The 26,709-nt window shown below is 43.6% G+C and overlaps 1 protein-coding gene across 8 annotated transcripts; it reads left to right on the plus strand.

The window, feature by feature from the left end:
• The first annotated feature begins 302 nt into the window (after positions 1 to 302).
• pum2 (pumilio RNA-binding family member 2) lies at positions 303 to 25,749 on the plus strand. Of its 8 annotated transcripts, none has more exons than XM_080860409.1 (24): positions 303 to 465; positions 2,458 to 2,809; positions 6,071 to 6,139; positions 6,689 to 6,794; positions 7,231 to 7,418; positions 9,119 to 9,288; positions 10,557 to 10,908; positions 11,364 to 11,457; positions 13,876 to 13,977; positions 14,412 to 14,554; positions 14,667 to 14,726; positions 15,883 to 16,003; positions 16,910 to 17,044; positions 17,581 to 17,916; positions 18,333 to 18,560; positions 19,024 to 19,297; positions 19,611 to 19,740; positions 20,127 to 20,261; positions 20,594 to 20,731; positions 20,986 to 21,111; positions 21,528 to 21,599; positions 23,174 to 23,295; positions 23,939 to 24,131; positions 24,347 to 25,749. In XM_080860409.1, the coding sequence occupies exons 2-24, from the start codon at positions 2,471 to 2,473 to the stop codon at positions 24,476 to 24,478; spliced, it is 3,765 nt and encodes a 1,254-aa protein (XP_080716535.1). In that variant the 5' UTR covers positions 303 to 465; positions 2,458 to 2,470; the 3' UTR covers positions 24,479 to 25,749. The 8 variants fall into 8 exon arrangements, with proteins under 8 accessions (XP_080716535.1, XP_080716536.1, XP_080716537.1 ...); XM_080860410.1 differs by having other exon boundaries at positions 21,531 to 21,599; XM_080860411.1 differs by having other exon boundaries at positions 20,127 to 20,255.
• Positions 25,750 to 26,709: the final 960 nt, after the last annotated feature.

Genomic DNA, 26,709 nt, shown 5'->3' on the forward strand with positions numbered 1-26,709 from the left:
TACTCCAAACTCCTACATAGCTAGCACGTTCAAACCTAAATCATTAAAACACCGATCTCCACGGAAACAAAACAAAATAGCTGGATTGTCGACAACAGGGTCTATTCAAACGTCGGTCTTCAGCGAAAAATACTGCGTGTAAGTACTAAGGGTATTGTAATTGATGCCATATTACACATAATCTGGAGGTATAAAGTGGATTATTGCTTTGGTCGCTGAGTATTTCCCCCTTTTGTTTAGCGGGTAAGGCCCCTCTGTTTAGAACTTGGAGGGGGGCCATGTTGTTAGTGAGTGGTGTAGTTACCCAGCAGCGATGGTGTTTTGTTAATGCTCTCCAGACGGCATTTGGGTGATGCTCTATCTTTCAACGCTGTACATACGGCTTAGAGATATGTTCTAATAGCATGTGAATAGCTTTTAACTGGATACATTTTAATACATCATTTAAGTATTTTACTTTAAAAGGTAAGATGCTTCGTTGTTTTATTAACAAAGCTTGCTGTATCTGCCCGACATAATCTAGCCATGGAGCTAACGTTAGCTAATGCTGTGTTGTTAGTATGCTAGATTCAAAGCTAATGTTACTGGGCTAAACTGGATTTGCCTGTTCACTAGCTACCTCGCTTGCTTAATGTCCTCAACAACCATTATTTTTAGAAGCTAGCTTACATTCTCCACTCATTCTAGTTAGCTTACCTTTGAATAAGGCCAAGCTCGTTTACTGAATGGGTGATGTTCATTTAAACACGTTATATGTACATTCTGTATTTTGTTAGCATTAGCTGTTGCTAGGGCAAATAAACCAGTTGGTTAGCCAGGTAACGATAGGCTGTGCTTGCTGGCTAGCGTTCGTTTTAGCGGTGGTAGCAGTTATTATGTATGTAGAATCATGGCTGAAGCCACATAGCGAACATTGATATCAAGTTAGCTATTTAGGTGACTTTGTAAGTAGATAACATTAGCTACGCACATTGTCTTGTTTCGTGTCATAATATAGAGTGCTAGCTAGCGAATTGTAAAATATTGCTAGCTATTTGACGTTAGCTGCTGTAACGTCAGCCTGGCAGTGGTACCTAGCAAGCGCTTTAGCTTTTTATCGGAAATGTGATTCTTCCCCTCATTAATGCTCAATTGTGGTAATCCGGCTAGTTCGTCATTTAGTTTGGTCACTGGCTATCTACCCGGAGTAGCTAATTGATTTTTTTTTCTTTTAACGCGGTAGCTACCTTTGTTTGCTTTTCTAACTTGGAAAGCTAGTTCGCCTACTTACATTATCGTTACCTGACTGAAAAGCAAGCACAACCCGCTAGCTGGCTAGGAAGCTTATTTCTGTCGTGTAGATAGATCTGTAACTCGCTAGCCAGCCAGCTAGCTAGCTAATTGTTATCTGCAGAGATCCAACTCGCCATTTTATTTTGAACCATCTCGATTTGCCCATTGATCCCTATATAACGGTAGTGAAATTGGCACATAGCAAGGAATACATAGGAAGTCAGCCATCCGGAAAACCGTGTTATTTGACCTGCTGATGATCATTTTACTCGATTCATTTGTGATCAGATCTTTAGCTCAACGATGCTCTGATGAACTGGCCTAGCTAATGTTGGCTACTATTGTATACCAGCTAACGTTACTTATTTAGCTGCAAGGTAATAACCAAGATATTTAGTTTTTAGCTGCATAGGTTATATCACCGTAATGAGTGTTAACTATTTCAGTGATGGCCAATGTTTACACTTACTTAACATAAGATACGTTGACATTTGTGTAAAAACTTTATACTGAAGCTAACATATTTGCAACCTAATGTTGACAGCATGTCTTAAGCGAAAGCATTTTACCCCCTTGTTGGTTAGCCAACCTTGCTAGCCGTCAACATGCCTTCAGACCGAACTGGTGCAATTTCAGTTTTTTGCTTTTATGCTCATAACACAGAAAACGTAGCTGTTGTTGGAAGTTCTTGGCTTGGTTAAAATTGGTCATTTTTTGTCAGATTCGGCTCTGAAGATACAATGTAACGTTAGGCCTGCTAGGCCAAATTGTCGGAACTAGTCAAAGGAAAGGCTGACTCTAATGTCCATTATTGTAAACCCAAAAGGCCGAAAACAGTTGGTGTAGTTGATATTAGGTTATAGTTCGCTTGGGTAGGGCAGATAGTCTGTTGCATACAGTTTAGTTTTCCTGTTCTCTTGTTTACTGTGGCAATGATTGAAGCCTTTTTCTAACTGTTTTTTGTTGTATTTATGTATGTACTTATGTAGAGAAAGAATAAGTGCTCTAGAGCCCATCAGTGTGTGTTTATGTATGTATGTATGTATGTATGTATGTATTTATATATATATATATATATATATATATATATATATGTGTGTGTGGGGGGGGTGTGTGTGTGTGTGTATGTGTGTGTGTGTGATTAAATTAAACTTTTTTTCAAGAGAACCTTTTCTTTGTCACCAGGTTTCCCCGTGGAATGAGCGTTCCATGCAGCATCCTAGGTATGAATGACGTTGCCTGGCAGGAGACAAGAGGCGGGATGCTGCACACAAATGGTGCCCCTGAGACTGTAGGGGTGAGGGTACACAGCGGTGCCGCCGTCAGCGTCCAGGGCCCTGGCGGCACCCACCCTCTGCAGGGCATGGACAGAGGGACTAACCCAAATCCAGGCACACCACAGCCACCCCTCAGTGGTCGCTCCCAGGACGACGCCACCGTCGGGTACTTCTTCCAGAGGCAGCCTGGGGAACAGCTTGGGGGCTGCAACACAAGCAAACACCGCTGGCCCACTGGGGATGGCAACCATGTCGATCAGGTATGACTTGGCAGCAATTTCAGTTTTGCCCATAGTTATGAATTGTGTATAGAAATATCCTGAAAGTACAGGCAATTTAGCATGGACTTAGCAACAATTATGTCCACCAGGTCCATTGTGGGGACTGGGGAATACTCTAACCAGCTTGTGTGTAGAATAAGACTCCTTGATGATACTGGAGTTAGAAACAGAAAATGGTTACAGAGGGTTGTGTATCAGAAAGGTCATTCTGGTTCCGTTTTCGAGATCCTTTGGTATTCACTAAACAACTATTTTTAACTTAGAATAACTCCAGACCTCATTAGGATTTTTCACTGATGGTTTCTGTGGTGTCATTTAAAGCGACAGGCGTTCTCCCTTGAAGTCTTCTCACTGTGTCACAATGAACATATTCCTCTGTACTCCTCTGCTTTCCAAGTGCTCTCATCTAAATAAATCTGATGACTTGGAGGATGATTCAGGGGCCAAAGAAATATGCTTAAACTGGGAGTTTAAAACAGTCACAGAGTGAGTGAAAACTGAGACTGTGACCAAGAGCTGAGCAAATTTCTAAAATTACCTAACTCTGAAGATGAGATGGTAGCAACAAGAAAGTATCTCTTTCCTTTTTTCAGGTTCTGATTTCTAGTGTTTGAAGTTTTCCTAATTCTGCTCTGCATTTAGAACAAATGTCCTCGCCTGCCAATGTAGTCATGGCAAGAAAGGCCGTATATTGTAGTTGTAAATGGCAGTTGTGTTGATCCTATCTGCACAACCAAAGTTGTTTTCAAACGGTGAGACCACTGGAGTCCCAGAAGAAGAGCATATACAGCAATCTATATGGCTTTTGGTACGTGATTGCCTGGCATGTGTCCAGCAATGTGATTTTTGTTTCTTTTTTAAATATCTGTGTCACTGACTCACCACCCCCCACTAAACAATGCTAACAGGGAGGACTGCTATCTCATGTCAGCACTGACAAAGGAAGGGAACTCCCTAATGTGAAAGCGTAAGCATATGGCCTTTCATTCTCAGCCCACTGCTTCACCAAAGCCCAACAGATAGGAAGTAAATAGCTCATATATATATTTCCCCCCATTTTGTTTTTAGCTTCACAAACCGGCCTCTTTCCCTTCCTTGTCTAGAGATTCCTTCAAGGGAAAACAACAAATTGATTTCTGAATATCTTGGAGGAGTCTTTCAGCGACTTTGGTCTAAAGCAAAGGATTATTACAGCCTTATTACTTTAAATTAAATTGTTTAAAACTATATAATGTCTGTCTATACTAAACTGTAACTATTCATTCTTGATCTGTGAGCAAATGCAAGTAGAAATCATTAATTGTACACAGATGTTTGTAGTGTATTGCAGCTAAGCCTATTTGGAAAGAAAAATGGCTAATTGTATCTAATGAATTATACATGGTTGTCACAGGTGAGGTTAAGGCAAACTTACAGACTAGTCCTCCATTACCCTGGCAACAGAAAAGGGAACTCAAGTGATTTATTAAGCCTATGATGTATGGGTATTATAGTCATAAAACAGTGCCCTTGAACATATACTGTTGGGTCTTAAAGTCTGAATTCACTCCCAAAAAGCTTTTAATTCACAACGTTCACTTCTGCCTTTCCTCAAACAAGGTTACCACAGACTGACTTTTTTCACTCTCATACATAGCTAATCTTGTAAGTTTTCAGTGACAACCCAAAATAGTGGGGTAAATGGTGGGCACACTGATAAACCAATCACAGGTTGATCTCTGGCTGAGAGAGATTTAAAGGGTTCCGTAGAATTGGAGTACCCCCACCGTTTCGGTCTACTTCTACGGTATCGTAGAAAGTTCCCAGAATTTTTCCTTTTAATCTTCTTGAAATATTACCAAAGATATTTCAGAGAGTGTGTGGTGACAGTGGAAGAATCACTTCTTGATTCCACTTTGCTTATTACTGCTTTGGCACAGCTTTAATGTGGGTGTTCTGCAGGAAAATGAATAGTGTCTCAGGCAGCTTGGGCCTGATGGCAGTCTTTCCATATTCTGAAGTTTTAAGAGGCCCTAATATGCTCATTTTCGATTTTCAATATTTAATTTTGGGGGTTTACTAGAATAGATTTACATGTTCCAAAACCAAATTTTTCTCATATTGTATCTTTATTCACCCATTGTCTCAAGCTCTGTTAACCATCCAGTATTGATGACGAATTGGTCGTTGTGCGCACCAACGGTGACACCAACACAACACCATAACCTTTTATGCCAGCACTTGGCGAGCGTTTGAATTGCTGCTGTCTTCTCCTAAACTAGAACTAGACTAAGTTCAACTGGATCACCTGTTTTTATATGTGGATTAAACTGGACAAGTCCTCAAAGTTCCTGGATATATGCACCAGCTGACAAAAATTTGAGAGTGCACAACCAGCCAAGACGAAACCAAATAAGCCAGCAGAAATGGCATAATTTTTTCCTGTTTGCGCCATGCTTTTAGACTGGAATGGCAGATACATATTTCGCTGTAGAACTCCTGTGTCATTAAGCCCCCTCCCCTCCCCTCCTGATGAGCCCATTGTGCTCTGATTTGGTCAGCTAGGCAGGCAGTAAGGATTGTGTTACGAGATTGCGTCATCTTGTCACAAAGGAAAAGGGCTGGAATAAGTGGTTTCTGGGAGAGAGTTACTACTCTACTCATGTACTTTGGGCTCTATTAACTTAGTAGACCGTTTACATTACACACACAAAAGGAAAGGAAAAAGTGGTAAAGCATAATAAGTTCCCTCTAGTCACAATAGCTCAAACCTATTTAACATCTTTGGGAACATTAGAAAAAGGAAAAATAAATGAACATACTTGGATATTTCAAATGACACTTCAGTCATCTAAAACAGAGTCGTAATGATGAAAGATCTAAACTTCAGCAAAATCTATCGATTTCAGTGTCAAAGGTGTTTTGTGGTGCTCAGACATCAGAAATGGCAGAACTTTTTCGGAATCACTGTTTAAACCTGCAGTAGGGAAACTTGTAGACTTTCTAACAAGATAAAAAAAAATGTCATTAAGTAATGAAACTAATGCTCTTGGCAGAATCAGGCCACTGAACCAGGCTGTAAAACTGCTCACCTAAACTATTTGTAGATATTGTATGTACAAGTATGGCACTAAATCTCACTGTACATGTCAGTATGTGTACATTACTTGGCACGGTCTGAATGTTACCCACAGACCGGTGATAACCGTACAGCCTGAAAGGACAACAGTGATTATTGACTCTGTTTTCCTCCCTCCCCAGGTCCGTGCCCAGGATGAGATGAACTATGATTTCCAGGCTCTGGCTCTAGAGTCTCGTGGGATGGGCGAGGTAGGTTACAAACGGAGCCTGAGGAAAGTGTGTGTGTGTGTGTGTGTGTGTGTGTGTGTGTGTGTGCGTGTGCGTGTGTGTGTGTGCCTTTGAGAGCCAGACGCTGTGTCAGGAAGTCAGCATTATTGTGTGTTTCCAGCCATCCCTCTGTGGCAAGTCTGATTAATTTCCCTTGCACAAAGGGTAATATTTCCTCCTTGAAAGTGATTTAATAGCTAGTCTGCATCGGATGCTGTGGAAAGAACCTTTATTGGTTCTGCCGTCTCACCAGGTGTATTTCCAAGGGGCTTTCACCTCCTAAAAAGCATTTGTTTTGTTGTTGTGTTTGGAGATATTACTGAATGATTAAAAATTATCATTGATCTTTACGCTGGATCGTCAGGTTTGCTTTTCATGGCTTTATTCCCTTGGGGCTTTTGGTGATTCCTTTGCAATTGGCAAGAAAATTAATTTGGCATTATATAAACCAGATTGTTAATGGGATAGTGCTTCTGTTGTGTATTTTCTCGAGGGATTAAAACATAAAACTGGTGCTGTTGTTTTTGAAAGCTGCTGCCAGCTAAAAAGCTGTGGGAATCGGACGAGCTGCCCAAGGATGGAAGGAAAGGGATGCTACTGGGAGAAGAGTGGAGAGAGAACGCTTGGGGATCCTCCCGTAAGACCCTTTTATCTTTTCACTACTTTACTTATTTTTTTCCCTTGATTTTAGGTAGCCAATAGGTGATTTTATACCTACATTTGTATCCTTATTCTAACTGTTAACATTCAGACAGTATCTACTCGTATGAAAATGTATTGCAAGATTTGCCTGGTCTAAAGGGGAGGGCGCAACATTAGTGCCCAACAAGGCATTTACATCTCTGTAGAAGTTACTGCGCTACTCTGTTGTGTAAAATATGGGTGCTACACCTTCGAAAAATACTTTGGTTGTCTCATGCTAAATGGGGGACAATACAATATTATTGCGATTTTTAAGAAAAATATTTTGAATTTGCAATACATTGCAAATTATTTCTCCCCTATATTATGTTCAATAATTTGTTCTCCCTCCTGTCTTCTCCCCCATCATTTCCTTCCTCATCTTCCATCAGACCACTCGGTATCACAGCCCATCATGGTGCAGAGGCGACCTGGCCAGGGTTTCCACGGGAACGGTGATGCCAACTCGGTGCTGTCCCCGCGCTCGGAGGGCGGCGGCCTGGGTGTCAGCATGGTGGAATACGTGCTCAGCTCCTCCCCCGGAGACAAGATGGACGGACGCTACCGCAACGGAGGCTTCGTAAGTCACAGGGCATCCTTCTGGAATATTCTGTTAACATTACCGCAACATAACTTAAGTCCCCTCCCTGCAACTGATGCCACTGATGGTCCGTATAGTTTTTGAGCACACACCGGTGTGCATACATTGACCTCTCTGTAAATGGGAAAGATTGTGGCTCAAACCTTGCCATACACAATTCCATTCAATCAACACGTTGCTTTGAGAGCACAGAAGGGAAGGGTGTAATTTGATTGGCTGTTGAGCTCAAATATCTACAGCCTTTAATCAGAATCTGACCTACTTACACTACCATCGTTTGAACGCTTGCACTTGGGGGGGGTACGCAAAGGCTGTGTGAGACACCTTCAGATGGTGTCCACTGGAGATGGGGACTAGTCTGCAACTTGGACTCGTCTTCAAAAGACTTGAGGTTTGACTCGTCAACTATTTTTTTTTTTTTAATATTTAATTTCTGATGAGCTGAATGTCAATGCCTTATCACCCTTAACCTTATGCATCTGGCACCTGAGAACACACCCAGATCGATCAGTCACTTGGTATTGTAGAATGTAATGTTGGCACCTATGGATGGTTAAGCTCAGCATCATCTATCTAACGTTTAGTTTACTTCTATCTTTGGAGCTAAGGGGGGTTAACTTGATTAGACAGGCGTTCACTGACAATGATGTCAGGACCACCAAAATACAAGTCCTTTGGTCATGTTTTGTACCCAAGACAGACAAAAGGTTTAGTTGCAAATATAAAATTATCTGGAAGTCTCTCTCGCTCATAATAATTTATCACCATAACAGATTATTTCATGTTTCCTGAATATATGATTTTTAAGCAACTTGAATTTAATGTCACATAAACTATTTCAATCAACAAGGCTCCAAGTGATTGTTGAAGAATATTATAGCAAGACGAAATAAATATGTTAAGGATGGAAAGCATAGCAACAAATACAACCTGTTGAAAATGAATCGGACAATCTTGCATGCCACACAGATTATTTAAGAACCAAGTAATGTTATCCAGTCATGGTGATCAGACAAATCACCTTTTTCCCCTCTGGCTTGGTGTTCAGTGAGGTTTTACACAGTCATGTTCACCCTTTCAGCCAATGTTATCAATCCTCATCAATATAGATAACTTCTCTAATCCATTTGCATGTCATGACTTACTCTCCAAACCATTTAGGTATTCATTGTGTATGACTCAACAGCAAATTGTACATAACCTTCTGCATGAATGTGAAAAAGCATTTCCAAAATTTCAAAAGAATGAAAAATTGCTGTTAAAATGTGCACAAGTAAATAGATGAGCAGTTTTGAGAGTTTTAATTGTTATCTGAGAAATGTACCAAAGCAACAGAGGGAAACTGTAAGCAGGACCTCAATACTTGGTGTATTCTTCAGCTGTATGTTCATGTTTCAAGGCAAAGTACAGTTACAAGATTTCATTGTGCATTGTTTTTTTTTCAAGTTGTCTGCAATTTCCTGTGATCATGTACCACGGTATGACCATGTACAACTAATCTATGATAATAGATAAATGAGTGATGATAATGCAGTACATGTTTTGAATTCCTTGGATAAAGCTTTGCCGTGTCCTAAGCAGACTGGATGGCATACAGCAGATGATGGAACGCTCATTGCAATCAGGAGACCTGAGACTTGACTTCCAAAAAAAAACCTTTCCTCTTTCTTTTATTTCAGGGCGGAGGAGACGGGGACCCGGACGGCCGAGAGAAGGGTGACCCCATAGACAAAACGTCCCCGTTTGAGGAAGACAAGAGTGCCGAGATGAAGGTTGGCGAGGAGGGCGACTCCAAGTCCAACGGGAGAGGCCTACTCAACGGCATGGACCGCGACTGCAAAGACTTTAAGTAAGCCAGCCAACCTTCTCCCGACACTTCTTAATTTCTCCCTCGTTCCCTAAGGGTTTCTATTGGAATTTATAGAGTTTTTCCTCTGCTGGAAGTCAGGAAGGGTGCATAGGGTGTTTTTTGTTTTTTATTGTAAGTGGCATCAAAAGTTTGTGATTTGTCTCTCAAAAGCAATTTGTCACATTTAAATTTTCTTGTTAACTAGAACTTAATAACCGCTTTTGAGAAACATGCACTAACCTTTTATGATGCAACGTTGGAATTGAACACCAAAAGCAACCGACATCCATGACCGTCCTGACTTGCCTTTCTCCACTCTAATTTTTTGCTTGGAGCTTTTGTAGTCTGTCTGACTGGGACTGCCTCCACAATACTGACAGACTAACGTGAAAAAATAGACTACAGAGTATATCTGGAGAAAAGGACAGATAATTGCATAATTATATTCTTAAAGCTTCCACATTATAACACAGATTAAAGGAATTTAGTTAGTTAGTCAGTCAAGAGGGGTAGTTACTTTTGTGAGAAGTATCATTGCTTTGTGTGAACTGAATTGTAACTGTCAGAATGGCTTAGATTGGCTCCAAACTGACCATGTTGGTTTGTGAACGCGTAGATCTGGTGGGAGTTAAGCAATATAGAAGAATAGAGGTTTTTGTGTGTGTGTGTGTGTGTGTGTGTGTGTGTGTTTGTGTGTGCCTGTGCAGAGCTTTTAGCACGTGGGAAACTAAGGAACCATAGCTCAGTTTGAACAGATGTTTTGGAGCCCACCCACAGTCTTTCTTGCACTTTTTGTACGGTTTGCTTTTGAAAGTAATGCTGGTTTGCTTTTTCCGAGCAGTGTCTGAAAACCTGTCGGGCCGGTTGAAATTCTGCTGTGCAGGGATGTTCTGTGTTCTAGTATAGAGCAGCTCTTTATCTTCACACTATTTGTACCTCAGAAAACCACATGCTCACCTGCCACAGGGCATCTGATCAGTCAGAAAGGATTTATCACTTATTTTAATGTTTTTATTTTTTCTCTTTTCTTTACTCGCTCTCATCCAACCATCTGCCTTTGTCTATCTTCTTTTCTCTTTACCTCCCCTCTCTTTCTCTCTTTCTCTCTTTCTCTCTTTCTCTCTTTCTTTCTTTCTCTCTTTCTCTCTTTCTCTCTCTCTCTCTCTCTCTCTCTCTCTCTCTCTCTCTCTGTCTTTCTCTCCCCGTTCCCCCTCTCTCTCTCTCTCTCTCTCTCTCTGTCTTTCTCTCCCCGTTCCCCCTCTCGTCAGCCCCACCCCTGGTAGCCGACAGGCCTCCCCCACTGAGGCCGTGGAGCGTATGGGCCCGAGCCAGAGCGGGCTGGAGATGATGAGCCAGCAGATGAGCCAGCACCATGCCCTGCAGGCAGCGGCCGCAGCCGCTCAGGCCGCCGCCAACGCCGCAGCAGCCGCGGCCGCTGCTGCAGCCTACAAGCCCTCCCAGCAACAAGAGGACGTCCAGGGCCAGGAGCAACAGGGGCTTGGTGGCATGGAGCAGCAGGGGGGCGTGGAGGCGCTGCAGTTCGACTACGCTGGCAACCAGATCCAGGTGGACTCCTCCGGAACCCCTGTGGGCCTGTTCGACTACAACTCGGGCCAGCAGGTGAGTCTCCTGGGAAACCTATCTGTCCTTCACGGTCAGGTGGTTTGGCTGTACAGTGTAGAGCCCATACAATTAGAATGAATAGGGGGGACGGTCCTTCTTCCAGTGACAACATCCTACACGTGAAAAACATGGAATAAATAGGAAGTAAAGTCATAGATGAGTGCGTTGATGACCTTGTTTAGTTGATACTCGATAAATTACAGGCATAATATGCATTTATGCGCTTTCTATTATCCATAGCATCAAGATTCATGGAGACCCCTAGTTAAGTAGGAATTCCTGTACACAGTTAAATGCCACCTTCGCTCATTCTGCACTTTCTAATTGTATTGTAGAAAAACAGGATTGCAGTGTTCTTTGGTTTTCAAATTGGCTAATACACTGTCATGTCTGGTGTAGTCTCTCTGTGGTGTTTGGTGTTTGACACTTACCTCTGTGCACTGCTTGTCCAGCTGTTCCAGAGGTCCAACCACCTGACTGTCCAGCAGCTGACGGCAGCCCAGCAGCAGCAGTACGCCCTGGCCGCTGCTCAACAATCACACCTCGGTATGCCAGGTTGATTCTTATTTTAAGTACCACAGACTTTGATCCCCATTGTCTTAATGAGTCTCTCAGGAAACAAGGCCTCATCGTTTTGACTGTGCAAAGGAGGAGAGACTATGGCTTCACGTGACTACTTACCTGTGTCTCTGATAAGAAAAGTGTTTAATTTAAGTATCCTAAAGGTTGACAGGGAGGGAGTGTTAGTGTACCCAGCCCTACATGGATATGATGTGATATGATGTGATGTGCGGCCACTCTGAAACCGAAGAGGCAACATGCTACGCTAATCAGTGCTGGCTTGATTATTTGGAACAGATGCTGGGTGACAGAGAATGCAAAGAAGAACTGTCACACTCTGACCTTGCATGCAAACACTAAGGCCGTGTCTCCTATCGAGATCTTGCACACTTCAAACACTGACTTTCAGGGTGTAGGGCGTTCAGTCACACAACCAGCAGAATTCAGGGCACTGAAAGTACCCGGATTGCGCACGGCAAGCGGTCCAAAAATTCAGTGTGAAATAGGGCTGCACGAGTAATTGAATTTTAATCGCGATCACGATTTTGGCTGCCACAATTAAATTAGCATGATCGTCTGCGATATTGACGTTTAAAATGCGTGCTGGAAACCCGTTAGTCTGTCTCTTCCGTTTTAATAAGATCGCTTAAAGTCCTCCGAGTGACGGTCATTTTTCAAGGTAGCATGGCTGCAGCCTTGAATCTGCCTATTACCTAAAAACCTGTGCCACTCTTTCTCGCTCCCTCCGGCAACTGCAAATTGTAAACAAAGATGACGGACCAAACTCTGCTTACAGCTGTGTTGTGTTTTTTTTAAAGTTACCGAGAAATAGACAATGTACTTTCCGATAACACCGTTATTGTAACCAGCAATAATGGTTGATGTGATTTGCGAGGCGTCAGTCAGCCAACTTTCTAACACTAGCACGTTAGCCTAACGTTCCTTCAGCTTACCAAGCTTACCAGAATTCACCCGTAAAAATATCTCGCGTCAGACACCTTCTTAACGAGACATCAAGGTAGCAAGACAGCTATCTTACTTTTAAGAGTTAGGGCAAGTGATTTTAACTGAGAACAAATTATATGCACAGAGTGCGTTAGAATTGTGTCTGCGCCGTAGAGCAATACAACTAACTTTTTCAACCACCTGAGATTTCCCCACCATCCACAGTGTGACAATGCATTAAGGCTAACATTACCTCACTGAATCACTGCCCATGTCCAACGTTAACCCAGAAAACCATAACAGCGACCCTGCATAGCGCGACGGTATCAATCCAAAATGTATTTATATTATGCTTCAGGTGAATAAGAACCGTATACGATTTATTTTTGATGCAAAGATTTGTACATTAGCCAGGATGTAGCACAACAATGGAAGTGGAAGCAGTGTTCTTGTTAATTTAAACGTGAAAGTGCAATAAAAAAGTTATCCCTGAAATTAATGAATAATCGTGATTTCAATATTGATCAAAATAATCGCAATTATGATTTTGGCCATAATCTTGCAGACCTAGTGTGAAACGATTTACACTTCTTGCCCTAAACGGGCTCCATCTTGGCTACGTAGCAGAAGAGGAGGAGCCCTTTTAGAAGCTTTTCAGTTTGGAAAGTTGGCTTTTGACTGACACCTTGCAAATCACTTCAACCATTATTGCTGGTTACAATAACTGTGTTATCGGATAGTACAGTGTCTATTTCTCTATAACTTTTGAAAAATCTAAGCGAGAAAACGGCAACAAATTTACATTCACTTACAAAACACGGCCGTCAGCGGTGTTTGGTCCGCCATCTTTGTTTAAAATTTCCAGTTGGCCGGAGGGAGCTGGCGCACTGATTTATGGGTGAAAGGCTGGCAGCTTTGCGTCCGTCACTTCTGCCAAGTGGTTAACAAAAGTATTCTATTAGAAACAACCCTTCAGCGGCAGAACGCACTAAAGATGTAAGTACTACGCCTGTATTGCAGTGTACTCTGAAAATACTCGATATAAGCCACAGCCTAAGTCTGAGGAAACATTCAACAACCCTCCCTGCTTTTGCAGAGTTAACACATGGAAGAAAGATGCATATGATGAACATTGAAAGAGCTGTAAATTAGAAGCTAAGAGGGTTGGTTTATGATGGATCTACAGTAAGAGTGTGGGAAGTAAGTGTTTGTGTTGTGTGTGTACAAAATGCTTTTACAATCCTTTTTATCTGGCGTGTATGAAAAGACTTCCTCATTCCCTCACTACCATATGCCTGGTTGTAATGCATCTCTGTCCATGAAGGGTCACAGTGTGTGGCATAGGCTCTCGTTTTCTGCGTGCATCCTGTTGTTCCTGTGCACAGTAAGTGTGCGTGAGTCTCTTGACAGTTTCATTAAGACCCTGGTGTTGTAACTCTGTTGCGTGTATTTGTGTAGGCCTTGCTCCAGCGTTCGTGCCAAACCCTTACATCATTAATGCTCCACCTGGTGCTGATCCCTACACCGCTGCTGGCCTGGCCGCAGCTGCCACACTCGCAGGTGAGCGCCACAAACACACACACACACACACACACAGTCACACTCCAAGTATACTTACCATCAATTTTATAGTTCTTTGTGCACAAATAATCACATTAACTTCAATTTATAATGAAGTTTTAGTTAAGTGTGAAGTGCTAGGTCCTACAACCATGTCCGACATCATCCAGGCAGTTGCTTTGACACACAAAACCCATCGCGCATACTGTGGTGCCTCCACAACCCGCAGCATCCGATGTATGCAAACGCACCTAAACTGATACCTTGACTTTAAGATAACTACCATTATTATTTGCCAGTTCCCTTGACTTGCACATGGCCACTTTCACCCACACACAATACCATTGCTTTTAAGAATAGCCCCTGTCTGCTTAGGTTGCCTGACCATTACCATTGCCTTACATCTCTGTGTAAAATTACCTTCTCCCCTCAAGGTCCTACAGTCGTGCCGCCACAGTACTATGGAGTTCCATGGGGTGTGTACCCAGCCAACCTTTTCCAACAACAGGCTGCAGCAGCTGCCAATCACAATGCTAACCAACAGGCTAACAATCAAGGACAGCCTGGACAGCAACAGGTATGCACATAACCAAAGAATTTAATTTCAAAAAGATTATGTGACTGCATTACTTAGGGCCTGAATATAATATAATGCTCCATGGTATTTCTGTTTGATTCGTTTTTCTTAGACTGATACTGATGTGGGGTGGGGGTGGCGGCAGCCAGCAGCACTCTGTGTGTTTAATAAGGTTGTTATTAATATTATTTTTTGATCCATGATCTAGATTACTAAGTACTCAGAACTCAAGTAGGAAAAAGTTGAATCAAATGTAAACAAAAACAAAGGCTAGTACAATGTTAAGACAAAAGTTTGCATTCTAGGACAAATAAAGATGTAGACTGTTTCACAGTTTCAACTTTAAGTTGTAATCAGCAGCCAATAGATAACATTATAACCATAAAATAACTTAAGTGTGCATCAGTGTTTTAAATCTCACATTGTTCACAGCTTTGAACGCTGCCATATCCTTAGAATATGACCGCTTCAGCCACCTTTGCGTTGATTGTATTTTAAAAGAAATCGCATTTATGGGCGAGTAGTTGCAGTGTTTAGCGAAAGTAGCTTTGATACAAATTTCTGCTAAATTCTTGGCTCCTACCTTTTTTGACTGCTCTAATGCATCGGCCAATAATAACTGGTATCTCTAGAGATACAGATGAGTGTGGTTGTTGTTGCCACTGAGTGTGGTTGTTGTTGCCACTGAGTGTGGTTGTTGTTGCCTGAGAAATCTCACAGGGAACTTTGCTTTGAGAAATATCTAACTGCACAGACAAACCACTGCCACACAAGTGGTGTCGAGTCCTTTTTAGGCACTAGTTCCTCATCCCTCAGACTGCTAGCTGACGTTGGATTGTTTTACAAATGTTGTCACACATGAAGGAAACTTAATTCGGTGGATCTGTGAAAGACACATGTTATGTAATTTGGCCAATCAGCGCAGCCATCTAGAAGGCAATCATTCTGTATGGTTTGTCATCATAGCATGGATCCAAACTTTTTTAGTTTGATGTGAGGTTTGGATATAAGAAGGACATTAAATGTCATGAAATCGTCAGATCACCCACCTGTGGAGTGATCACCCACATGTGAAGTGATGGAAAGAAGGACCGTAGTTTTGCTCTCAGGAGGCATTTTAGTGAAATTTCCAGCTCTGCCGTTGGCTTTGTTAATCTTTAATGAGCAGGTCGTGCTGTTTCAAACCACATGCTCAACTCTGTGATTTAATAAATAACTCTCAATGCTTTTGTCAACTGCTGTTCAAAGTTAGACCAATGTATGTTGATAATTGTAAGTGAACTCTTTGGTATTAAGACTTGGTAACCATGTTGACTTTTGACCTCCAGGTGATGCGTGCAGGAAACAACCAGCGCCCTCTGACCCCGGGTCAAGGTGGGCAGAGCCAGCAAGAGTCTCTGGCTGCCGCGGCAGCGGCCAACCCTGCCCTGGCCTTCGCCAGCATGCCAGGTAAGAGAACGCCCTCGTCTTACTGACCCAAGGTCAGCCTAGATGGTGGAATTTATGATGTAGTTGTTAGTAATATTAAATGTGTGCCATCCGCGTGGCTGCACGTTTTTGGTCCAGGTCAGCAGGATCCCACCTTTCTGCAAGGTGCAAAAGCTTGTCTCAGAGATGAGCAAGCTAGTGCCCTACCTTAAGTGGGAAACCATTAGGTCACACTGCTCAGCATGACACACAGTCACATAACGAGACTGCAGTTCATGAATAATGCTGCTCTTTCACGTGAGAGGTGCACTGCACAGCACTCACTTTTACAGAAAAAAAGGAAGAGAAGAGTGCCTTGTGTGCATGAAATCGCTCTTTATTTGCACTTACGACATTCCATTGTGTTGAAATTCATTTTGGCTCAGTACTTGGTCCATTTTTAACATGTGTGGTACAAAAACAAAAAGTCTAGATGTGGCAAGAGGGTCTTATCTGGTGCATCCCCCCCCCCCTCTTTTTTCATCTTCTCTCCATTTATCATTTTTTTTTTTTGTATTTTGTACTGACAGACCACTGGTTCAAGTTTTGTGGAAAAACTGTGGAGGGAGAAAAGTTTGAAAGGGAATGGACAAAACTATTCATTTTTAAAATTGCTATTTTATTTTATTCTATATTATTCGGGTCAGGTGAATGCTCTCATCTAGAGTCTCTTGGCAGATGTTAATGGTATTGCACACATCCCCTGCAGGCCTGTAAGATGGAGTGTAACTCGTAGCCACAAGCCTTTAACAGCATTAGGCAGTAACTTTACCTGCTAAGTTGTCTGTATGTCTGACCCAAATGTTTTTGTGTGTGTGTGTGTGTGTGTGTGTGTGTGTGTGTGTGTGTGTGTGTGTGTGTGTGTGTGTGTGTGATTTGCTCTCAAAGGCTACCAGGTTCTGGCTCCAGCAGCCTACTACGACCAGAATGGGGCGCTGGTGATGGGTCCTGGAGTGGGCCGGAGTGGACAGGTCCGGCTGGTGCAGACCCCCCTCCTGATCAACCCGGCCGCTGCTCAGGCCGGTAAGGACCTCAGGGCTGCCCTGAGAGCTGCCTGTTTATTCCCTCTGTGCAGTCAGGAGCAACACCCTGGGCTGTTGACTCCAATAAGCGGTGAGGTTTAATGAGGCTGATGAAGGCTGAAATCACAGGCCCATTAAGGTGAAGTCCTAGAGGTATTCCCGGAGCAGCAGTGAACACAGAACACACTTGTTCAAGTGCACTTTGGAGTTAAACTGACTGCCAATTACTTTGAGAAAAATAGGCCATGAAATGGGGGACCTTGGCTCACATTTATAAAAGCACACTGTGTCACTGTAATGACAGTCCCATACTGTTTCAGTCTATATATGTATTTTTATTTATTTATTTCTTAGGTGGCTTTTGAAATGTAGAGAAAAAAACAGGGTTAGTTGCAGGGTCTTCACATTCTCGGTCGATCTCATGCAAATCTTTAGATAGTATATTTGATAATGAATGATCATGACCCTTCTGTGTCCTCACTGTCCCCTCTTCAACAATCTTTTCTAACTCCAATCACCCCCCACCCCCACCCACAGCCGCAGCGGCGTCCGCCTCTGGCTCCGGCAACAACATGTCAGGTCCGGGCAACGGCCTGTACCGCTCCATGGGCTGCCAGCAGCCCCAGCAGCAGCAGCAGCAGCAGCAGCAACAACAACAACAACAACAACAACAACAGCTGTCCCAATCTAGCGGCCTGCCCTCCAGCTCCTTCTACGGCTCCGGCACGCCCACCTCCCAGAGCAGCTCGCTCTTCTCCCACACCTCGCCCGCGCAGCAGCAGCCCCCGCCCAGCTCCTCGCTGGGCTTCAGCGGCACTGGGGGCTCGCTGGGGGTGGGCCTGGGCTCAGCGCTGGGCGGGTTCGGATCCTCAGGTGGGTTGAGGAAGTGCCTAGGGGCGACATTTGGAGATGGCGTTATGTATTCTGGAGCTAAAGTTTATCTATGGAAAACACTGGGAATTATTTAATTGTATTTAATAAACTAACATCCCAGAGTTTAGTGATTGGTGATGGATTGTTTATATATATTTTTTAAGTAAAAAAAGAAAAAGAAAATAAATATATATATATATATATATATATATATATATATATATAATAGAAATATGGATTAGAAACTCGTTTTTTGGGTTAATGGAGTGATTTGGCTTTTGTTGAGTGACTGTTCATGGACGTCAACAGTATGCTGCTAAACTAACATAATTGATAATTTGCTCCCCCATCCTCTCTTTCCTCCTCTTCTCCTTCTTCCTCGTTTCTTCCCCTCCTCTGTCCCTCCCTCCCTGCAGTGGGCAGCTCCAGCAGCAGCGTGTCTCGCCGTGACTCCCTGCTGCCCAGCTCTGACCTCTACAAGCGCAGCGGCGGCAGCAGCCTGACCCCCATTGGCCAGCCCTTCTACAACAGCCTGGGCTACTCCTCCTCACCCAGCCCCATCGGCATGACCCCGGGACACTCCCCGCTCACCCCGCCGCCCTCCCTGCCGTCCTCCCACGGGTCCTCCTCCAGCCTTCCCCTGGGTAAGAGATGAGCCTTAGCCACTGTTTGATTACTCCCCCAGACAGCATAGTCCTCACTGTTGAGAGTAAGGTATTCCCATTAACTCCCATGGACCCATAGTCTTATGTCACATGAGACTCCAAGACTCCCATGAGATTAATTTAACATTAAATTCAATCTGTAGTTTACACACTGGTGTTAAGTGCAGATATTGTCCAAAGCTGTTTGGTTAGTGGGATAATAATTGTCATCTGTCTGTTATGTTCAATGTATGGCCACAATACATTGTATTAATACCCACTACTGTCAGTACTGGGTCTTCATTGTCATTTGTAGTTGAGTGTCTGTGAAGAGTGTGTTCGCTCTACAGGCAGACTGCACGTTTTGATTTTCATTTACATCTTTTTGTGCCTGGAAACTTACCCTGCTCATTTCCCCATTTGTGGCTGTCACTCATGAACTTTGACCCTTGACGCACTGCAGGTGGTCTGACCAACGGCAGCGGGCGGTACATTTCCGCGGCCCCGGGGGCGGAGGCCAAGTACCGCAGCACGGGCGGCAGTGCCTCCAGCCTCTTCAGCTCCAGCAGCCAGCTGTTCCCGCCGTCGTCGCGGCCGCGCTACAGCCGCTCAGACGTCATGCCATCTGGCCGCAGCCGCCTGCTCGAAGACTTCCGCAACAACCGTTTTCCCAACCTTCAGTTGCGCGACCTGCCCGGCCACATGGTGGAGTTCTCCCAGGACCAGCACGGTTCCAGGTACGCATATTTAGAAACATGTGCACGCAGAAGCATACAATGCAGTACACAACTACATTCTTCTAAAATGTTGGTGTGTCTGGCACTCTCGTACTCACTCATGCACGCATGTGTGTGCAACAATCATAGAGTTTTAGTGGTAGAAATGACTCAAGGTGTAACAGATCCAGTTAGGCATGAACACACTCTTCACAGTGTTTATGTTACAGTTATCATAGGACTTGTAGCCGTCTGGTTATTCACCCACAAAAACTTTTACGTGAATGTGCTCATGCGTGTGTGTGTTTTGAACCCCCCCCCCCCCCACCCCCAGGTTCATCCAGCAGAAGCTGGAGCGTGCCACCCCAGCAGAGAGGCAGATGGTGTTCGGTGAGATCCTGCAGGCCGCCTACCAGCTCATGACCGATGTTTTTGGGAACTACGTCATCCAAAAGTTCTTTGAGGTGCGCACGCTCTCGGCCCGTTCCACCCCAACTCGCACTCATTCTATTCTCCCACACCTCAGATCAGTACAGCTAGCTAAGGCTTATGTCACAACTTGATGTAGACTGCTCATAACCATGCCGAAGTCTTTCTGTATGACGAGTCACTCAATAGTTTAATGTAGTTTGGTTTAGTCTTATCTTGGAAGTGTGGGGCTGAAAAAGACTGCCCTTTTTTGTTCAAATGGTGAAGTAATTTATTATTATTATTATTGATACCCCTACACTGTCCTGCTTTGATATTGGTTGGCACATATTTGTGTATCACCTGAATTGCAGTTAATGTGATGCTAATGTTAGTGTGTTACTAACAGCTTTTTTGTATTTTTTTCAATTCCCCCTCATAGTTTGGCAGTGCGGATCAGAAGCTTGCGCTGGCGACGCGTATCCGTGGGCACGTGCTGCCCCTTGCCCTGCAGATGTATGGCTGCCGCGTCATCCAGAAGGCCCTGGAATCCATCTCCTCCGACCAGCAGGTAATTGTAAGTCAACCCTCCATTACTTGCTTCTCTTTCTAGCAATGTGATGATGAACCCAATAATGTATTAATGAATATGAAAGTCTCAGATGTATCGTATTGGCGGTTTCCTTTTTTTATTACACATGTAATAATTGTTTAGTCATTAAGTAACAGGCTTGGAAATGCTAGTGTTACTGGTGCTAAGATGGTTTATAAATATTATTCTAGTGCACAAAATTCCAAGTATATGAGAATATCATTGTCATTGAAATATGAATAGAAAAAGATTGAAAAGTGATGATCGTAGGGATGTGGCTGATGAAGAAGAGGTGACTATTCTGTCCCATTTCCCAGAGTGACATTGTGCGAGAGCTGGATGGCCACGTGCTCAAGTGTGTGAAAGACCAGAACGGAAACCATGTGGTGCAGAAGTGCATCGAGTGTGTGCAGCCCCAAGCTCTGCAGTTCATCATTGACGCCTTCCAGGGACAGGTATGTCCAACACTCACACTCACACTCACACTCCAAATCAAAGGACGCTCCATATACGTAACAACAAGTGTGTGTGTGTGTGTGTCCTGGATAGGACAAGTTCCAATTCAATTGGAAATACCATATAACCCGACTGAAAACTAGCTTAAAGCAGTTGTTTGTCATCTATTTATGTCTTTATTTGTTTTTCCCGGTAAGAAGAAGCACTGAAAACCACCTTGTCACTCACTCTAGTGTGTCCTCCTCTCCTGCAGGTGTTTGTGCTGTCCACCCACCCGTATGGTTGCAGGGTGATCCAGCGCATTCTGGAGCACTGCACCCAGGAGCAGACCCTGCCCATCCTAGAGGAGCTGCACCAGCACTCTGAGCAGCTGGGCCAGGTAAACGACACTACTCCAGCCTCAGGCTTCTCTCCCCCAGTAGGCCTCACTGGTGGGGGTCGGCAATCCTGAACCTGAGTATTTTGTCAAAAAAAGGGGCTAGCACAGCACCCTGTCATAAGTGGGTGTGTGCTATGCCCACGACTGAATGAGCTTGTTTTGTTTATGTTTTTGTATGTTTAGGTGGTTTTTCAACTTTTGTTGTTTATATGTGTTGTTGTTGACTATCATTTGTACATTTAACTGTCTAGGTTTTTGCCTAGTGTTGAAAGCACAATTGTGCTTAGATGAAGTGTATTCATGCTGCCCCAGTGGCTTATGCCATGTGGACTCTGATAACCTGGATGATGAACCAACAACCCCCCCTCCCCTTGCCCCCCCCTCCCTCACCCCCACCCCACTTATATTTCATCTAGAAGTATCAAGGCGTTTCATTGGAGATGACACACAAAACATATCATACAGGGTCCAGCGATGCGCTCTTCAAGGTCAGAGCAATGCACCTCCCCTCCTCCCCCTCACGCTTCCTCCTCCTCTTCCTCTTCCTCACACAGTTGCCATGGCGCAGTTTCCCTCTTTGTAACCAGCTTCTTTTTTCTTTGTCTAACAACATAGATAAGACACATTGTCTTATTCTGTTCCTCTGCTGGCTTTCTGTCCTCAGCCTTTCTAAACACTGTTATGATCACACCCACTACATAACATGCACCCACTACATAACATGCACCCACTACACAACATGCACCCACTACACAACATGCACCCACTACACAACACACACAAACACACACAACACAGACATTTTATTTATATATATATATATATATATATATATATATATATATATATATACAAACGCATACATAGAGACACAGATACAGACGCACACTGCAGGAGCTTTTTGTCTGCTGTGTCAGCCACCACCACTGGTTATGTAACTTCCTCTAGCTCCCCTAGAGGAGAGCTTGACCAACCCCCCCCCCCCCCCCCCATCCCACAGACCTATGTGCACTCATATATCCTTCTTTTCCCTCCTTTTTAACACTTCCCCCTTTCTTATTCGCAGACCTCTGGCACGCTTCTGTCCTGCTCTTTTTTTTTTTCACCCTGCCCTCCCTCTCTCTCTCTCTCTCTTCCTGTCCGTTATGAATGCTTGTAGGAATAATCCCCAGAGCATTTCTGTCCCGATTGGACCAGCAACATTGACTTCAGTGTACCTGTAGAGTGACTAATCGAAGCTAGCGATAGTGTGATGTGAAGCTCCAAGTCCCTAGAACGGTTGAGCTTTTCTAAGAGAACGCTCAAGAACAAATGTGTCTGCATTGGGTCTCATAACGGGCAGGATCCCCATATGTAAGTTAAGCTAATTGGAACGGTACTGACAAACTCCCTTAAGCCACATGGCAGTCGAATGTTGGTGCGTCTGGACCTGAGTGCACTCGGAATGATTGCTGGGGTTAACAAGGGCACACTCTTGGTCTCTCTCCAAAGGTCAGATGGGGGTCATAAATGCTGTAGTCGTCACATTGTTTAGATCAGCCTTTGACTTGTCAAATAAATGTTAATGTGTGTGTGTGTGTGTGTGTGTGTGTTTGATAAATATATGGTTTTATTTGTTATGTGTTCAATGTTACCCATGTTTTAGCCTTGCACTCTGTCTGACCCCACACATGCATAGAGACGAGATGAAGTGATTTGGGGGAAAAGCTTTTGCATATCAGAGCCAGGAGTGTAAAGAACTGTCTGTTGCTTAATAAGAACCAAGGTGTATTAGATGCATCTTTTTAGCTGCAATTCAAACTTTTAAACTATATAAAAGCAACTACCTACCCACAGTGTCTCGTCCCATTGGATAATTGTCTATAGGCTTTAATACTTCGGCAGAACTGTAATCACTTTCATACGTTTAAATGAAAAAGATGCACTTTGAGTTGCCAAGGAGATTCATATTAATACTCAGGAACAAACCTCAGGCAAATTCAGCATCTTCCATTAAATTAAATGCAGTCCCCCCCTGGAGTGACATGTTAATATTCCCATCTTTTCCCATGATGCCATGCAGGATCAGTATGGGAACTACGTCATCCAGCATGTCCTGGAGCACGGTCGCCCCGAGGACAAGAGTAAGATCGTGGCGGAGGTGCGGGGCAAAGTCCTGGCCTTGAGCCAGCATAAGTTTGCCAGGTGAGTCTCCGTCTGGCCCTCGCCAAAGGGCCCCCGTGGGGCCTCACTAGGCCTGTATATACCAATGACTATTGTTTGCCATCAGTAGCTTTGCAACATTGGATGTGAAACAGCATCCATCATTCATACAAATATCAATCTATCACTGAGTTAGTAATTTCAACTGAAAGCTGTTGGCGGAGCTGTGTTTACTCAAATTCGGCTTCTGCTGTGGTTTGATGGCACTTAGTCATGGCGTTAGGGTTTGTTTGAAGAGCGGTGTTTTACAGTGCCCTGGTGCCATCACTTTACTCCCGCTGCCTGGCTGCCGAACAAAGAAATTAGATTATGATTGTGGAATTGTTCTCTCACATCTGTACTCGTTACAAGTTGGTTGTTAGGGTTTTCTGTGCTTTGCCAGATGTCTGTCTGGGTCTCTGATGTGTCTTGCAGAGATAAAGCAGTGATGGATCTCAGACCAAACAGGAATTTTATATTATAGACCGGAACAACCAAAGATGTTCTTGTTTTACTTCCAGGACCGCTGCCTCTTCTCATTTTTCCTTTTGTTAACATGACTACCTTCACTATTATTTTAATGGTTATCTCTCTTAATTCATGTTGCCTCCTTTGCCCCTCTCACCCTATCTCCCCCTCCTCTCAGTAACGTGGTGGAGAAGTGCGTCATCCACTCCTCCCGTGCTGAGAGGGCGCTGTTGATCGATGAGGTGTGTTGCCAGAAGGACGGTCCGCACAGCGCGCTCTACACCATGATGAAGGACCAGTACGCCAACTATGTTGTGCAGAGGATGATCGATATGGCCGAGCCTGCCCAGCGCAAAATCATCATGCATAAGGTGAAGACCTAAAGCAACGTATTGATTGGACTTTTGTGGAATCATTTTTGTATTTCATCATCTGAGTAGACACTATGTGAATGAATGTCAGGAAAAGTGTGGTTGTTTCCTGATTGGTTCTGCTATTAATGGAATAATGAGAGGAAATTATCTTAAATAATGTGTCGAGGGTTGAAAAATTGAATGTCACAGCCTTCTCTCACTTGCTTTCTTAGATCCGGCCACATATTGCTACCCTCCGTAAGTACACCTACGGTAAGCACATCCTGGCCAAGCTGGAGAAGTACTACATGAAGAGTGGCTCGGACCTGGGACCGATTGGGGGCCCCACCAATGGCCTGATGTAGGCTCCCCTTCCCCACCCCTGTAACCCCAGCCACGCACCCCCCTCCCCTCGAAAACCTCTCATTTTGGCTAGCTATGTAAAGGTGCACTCGACCCTCTAGACACCCTCATTTGCTTCCCCTTGGGGGATTTACCAAAAAAAAGAATATATAAATAATGAGACAGAGAAAGTCGACTTCAGCTCGTAGTGCAGTGAGGTCCGGCAACAACCTCTGTGCTTGCCCTTGTGCAGTTCTCCCTCATGGCCACTAGGGAGTGCACAGTCTGCAGGCCATCTCTGGGTAAAGCACAACTAGCCCTTGTTTATGATGTAATTGATGTAACTGACTGGTTTTTCGTATATACGTATATATATATATATATATACATATATATATCTTGTACATTTTTTTTTTACCTTGTAAATTCTCTGTAGAAAAACGTATACAAATTTGCTGAAATTTACAATTCTTACAATTTACACCAGCAAGTGACTTTATAAAGCCAAACTGAGTGATCCTTTTTAAAATAATAATAATTATTCTTTTTTGTTTTGTTTTATTTTTAGTACCCATAATTCTTATACTAGCAGTAAGTGGTGACACATCGGTAGACCTCACCTCGCGGCCCCAAGTTTAGGCAGTGGTACTAATGCCAAAGCAGTTGGTTTTTACACAAATCAATTAACTAATCTCCATCTAGCATCTAGCGTTTCTGTTTTTCGGGATAGATGGTTAGCACCGACTCTGTTTGCCGGCAAACGCTCCGTGTCTTGTGCTATCAAGTTAGTCACCGGAATTTATTTTGCGACCAGTCGCAGAGCTTTGCGTGGTACAGACACAGAGTTGATCGGAGGCACCTGGGTAATAGGCCTCAGCTTCCTATTATTTTCCTTTCTTTTGGGCTATAGCTCCCCTGTTAATTAAATAACATTGGACTACAGCTCTGTGGAAGCTGATTTCTTTCTTTTCATTTTTGGGTTCCTCTATTTAACAAAATTTCTCGGACAAGGGGAGGAAACATGCGTGAGGACCCCCCCATCCCCCCACGGCAGGCCATGTTTGTTCAACATCCTGCTCTCTTTGTCTTTTTTCTTTCTTTTCGAGTGTGTTTATCTTGGGCACAGCTCACATGGATGGCTGTGGCCACCTAAGTTAAGTTCTGAGCTACTGGCTGTAGTGCCGAACAGTATTCCGTTTTGGTTGCTTTTCAAGAGCAGAGCCTAAGACCTGAGTTGTACATTGGTCTCGTTCCGTCACAAAAAACGACTTACCAATGTTGTCTTTCCATCGTGACGTGGGGGGTGTTTGGGAGCAGGGGTGGGAGGGGCGGGTGGTGGGTGGTGTTTGCGGGGGGTAGTCAGGGGGTTCTGGTTAGCGGGGAACGCTGGCATGCCGTGTCTGGATTTAATGCTTATGGAATGATATAATTTTTTTTTCTTCATCATCATGTCTGTGGAACATCTATCTGTCGTAGTTATTTGAGATGAACACTGCCCTAGAAAAACGGTATGTTTATGTACTGAACATCATCTCTTTACATAGTACTAGTTTAGGCGAAAATGTATAGCATCTTTATGTACGAGTAAATATTCAAGATATTGTTGTTTTTTTGGGAACGGGGTGGGGGAGGGGGGTCGGGGTCAGGATGGCGCCTTCCACACCAAGAGAGGATAGCGGAGCGACGTGGCAGACAGGAACTTTTTTGTGGATTGTGATTGGCTCTTTAGTCTCCCTTTGTGAGATCGTTTTTTTATTTAACCGTGAGCCTGCTCATTTGAGCCAAGAGACGACAACTTTGGCAAAAGGCGTCGTCATTTTTTGAAGGTTTTTTGGGCATGAGCCGGTGAGGGAGCATTTTTTCAGCGACGATTCAGTTTGAATATGCGAGTAATGCAGAGTGGGGGGTGTCTGGAAGGGCTGCTGTCAAATGCTATACAAATCTTCTGTAATGCTAGTATATTAATGGCTTTTCGTTTTTTGCTTCTTATGAGTAAATGCAGAATACATGTAGTATATGTGCAGTTAATAAGTGTAAGTTTATGAGTTTAAATAGAAGACAAAAAAAAAAATCTAAACTAGTTGTGATGTTGGACAGGCCTTGCTAAACATAGTAGTGATGCTTTTATTTCGTCTGTACAGTTGTACATTTGTAAACGTTTATGCTGTAAATGGGATGTCTTTTACACTTTTGGGGAAGAAAAAAAAAAAGCAAAATTGTGCATTTTTGATGTGTGTATATTCATCACTCCTTT

Source organism: Sprattus sprattus (assembly GCF_963457725.1).
Source record: "Sprattus sprattus genome assembly, chromosome: 2".
NCBI lineage: Eukaryota > Metazoa > Chordata > Actinopteri > Clupeiformes > Clupeidae > Sprattus > Sprattus sprattus.

What these genes read in the sequence shown, in the direction of transcription:
- pum2 (XM_080860409.1), top strand. Translation starts at nt 2,471, where the DNA reads ATGAGCGTTCCATGCAGCATCCTAGGTATGAATGACGTTGCCTGGCAG. An exon ending in TTGACGCCTTCCAGGGACAG is followed by an intron (nt 20,732 to 20,985) that starts GTATGTCCAACA and finishes CCTCTCCTGCAG; the next exon opens with GTGTTTGTGCTGTCCACCCA. An exon ending in ACTCTGAGCAGCTGGGCCAG is followed by an intron (nt 21,112 to 21,527) that starts GTAAACGACACT and finishes TATTTCATCTAG; the next exon opens with AAGTATCAAGGCGTTTCATT.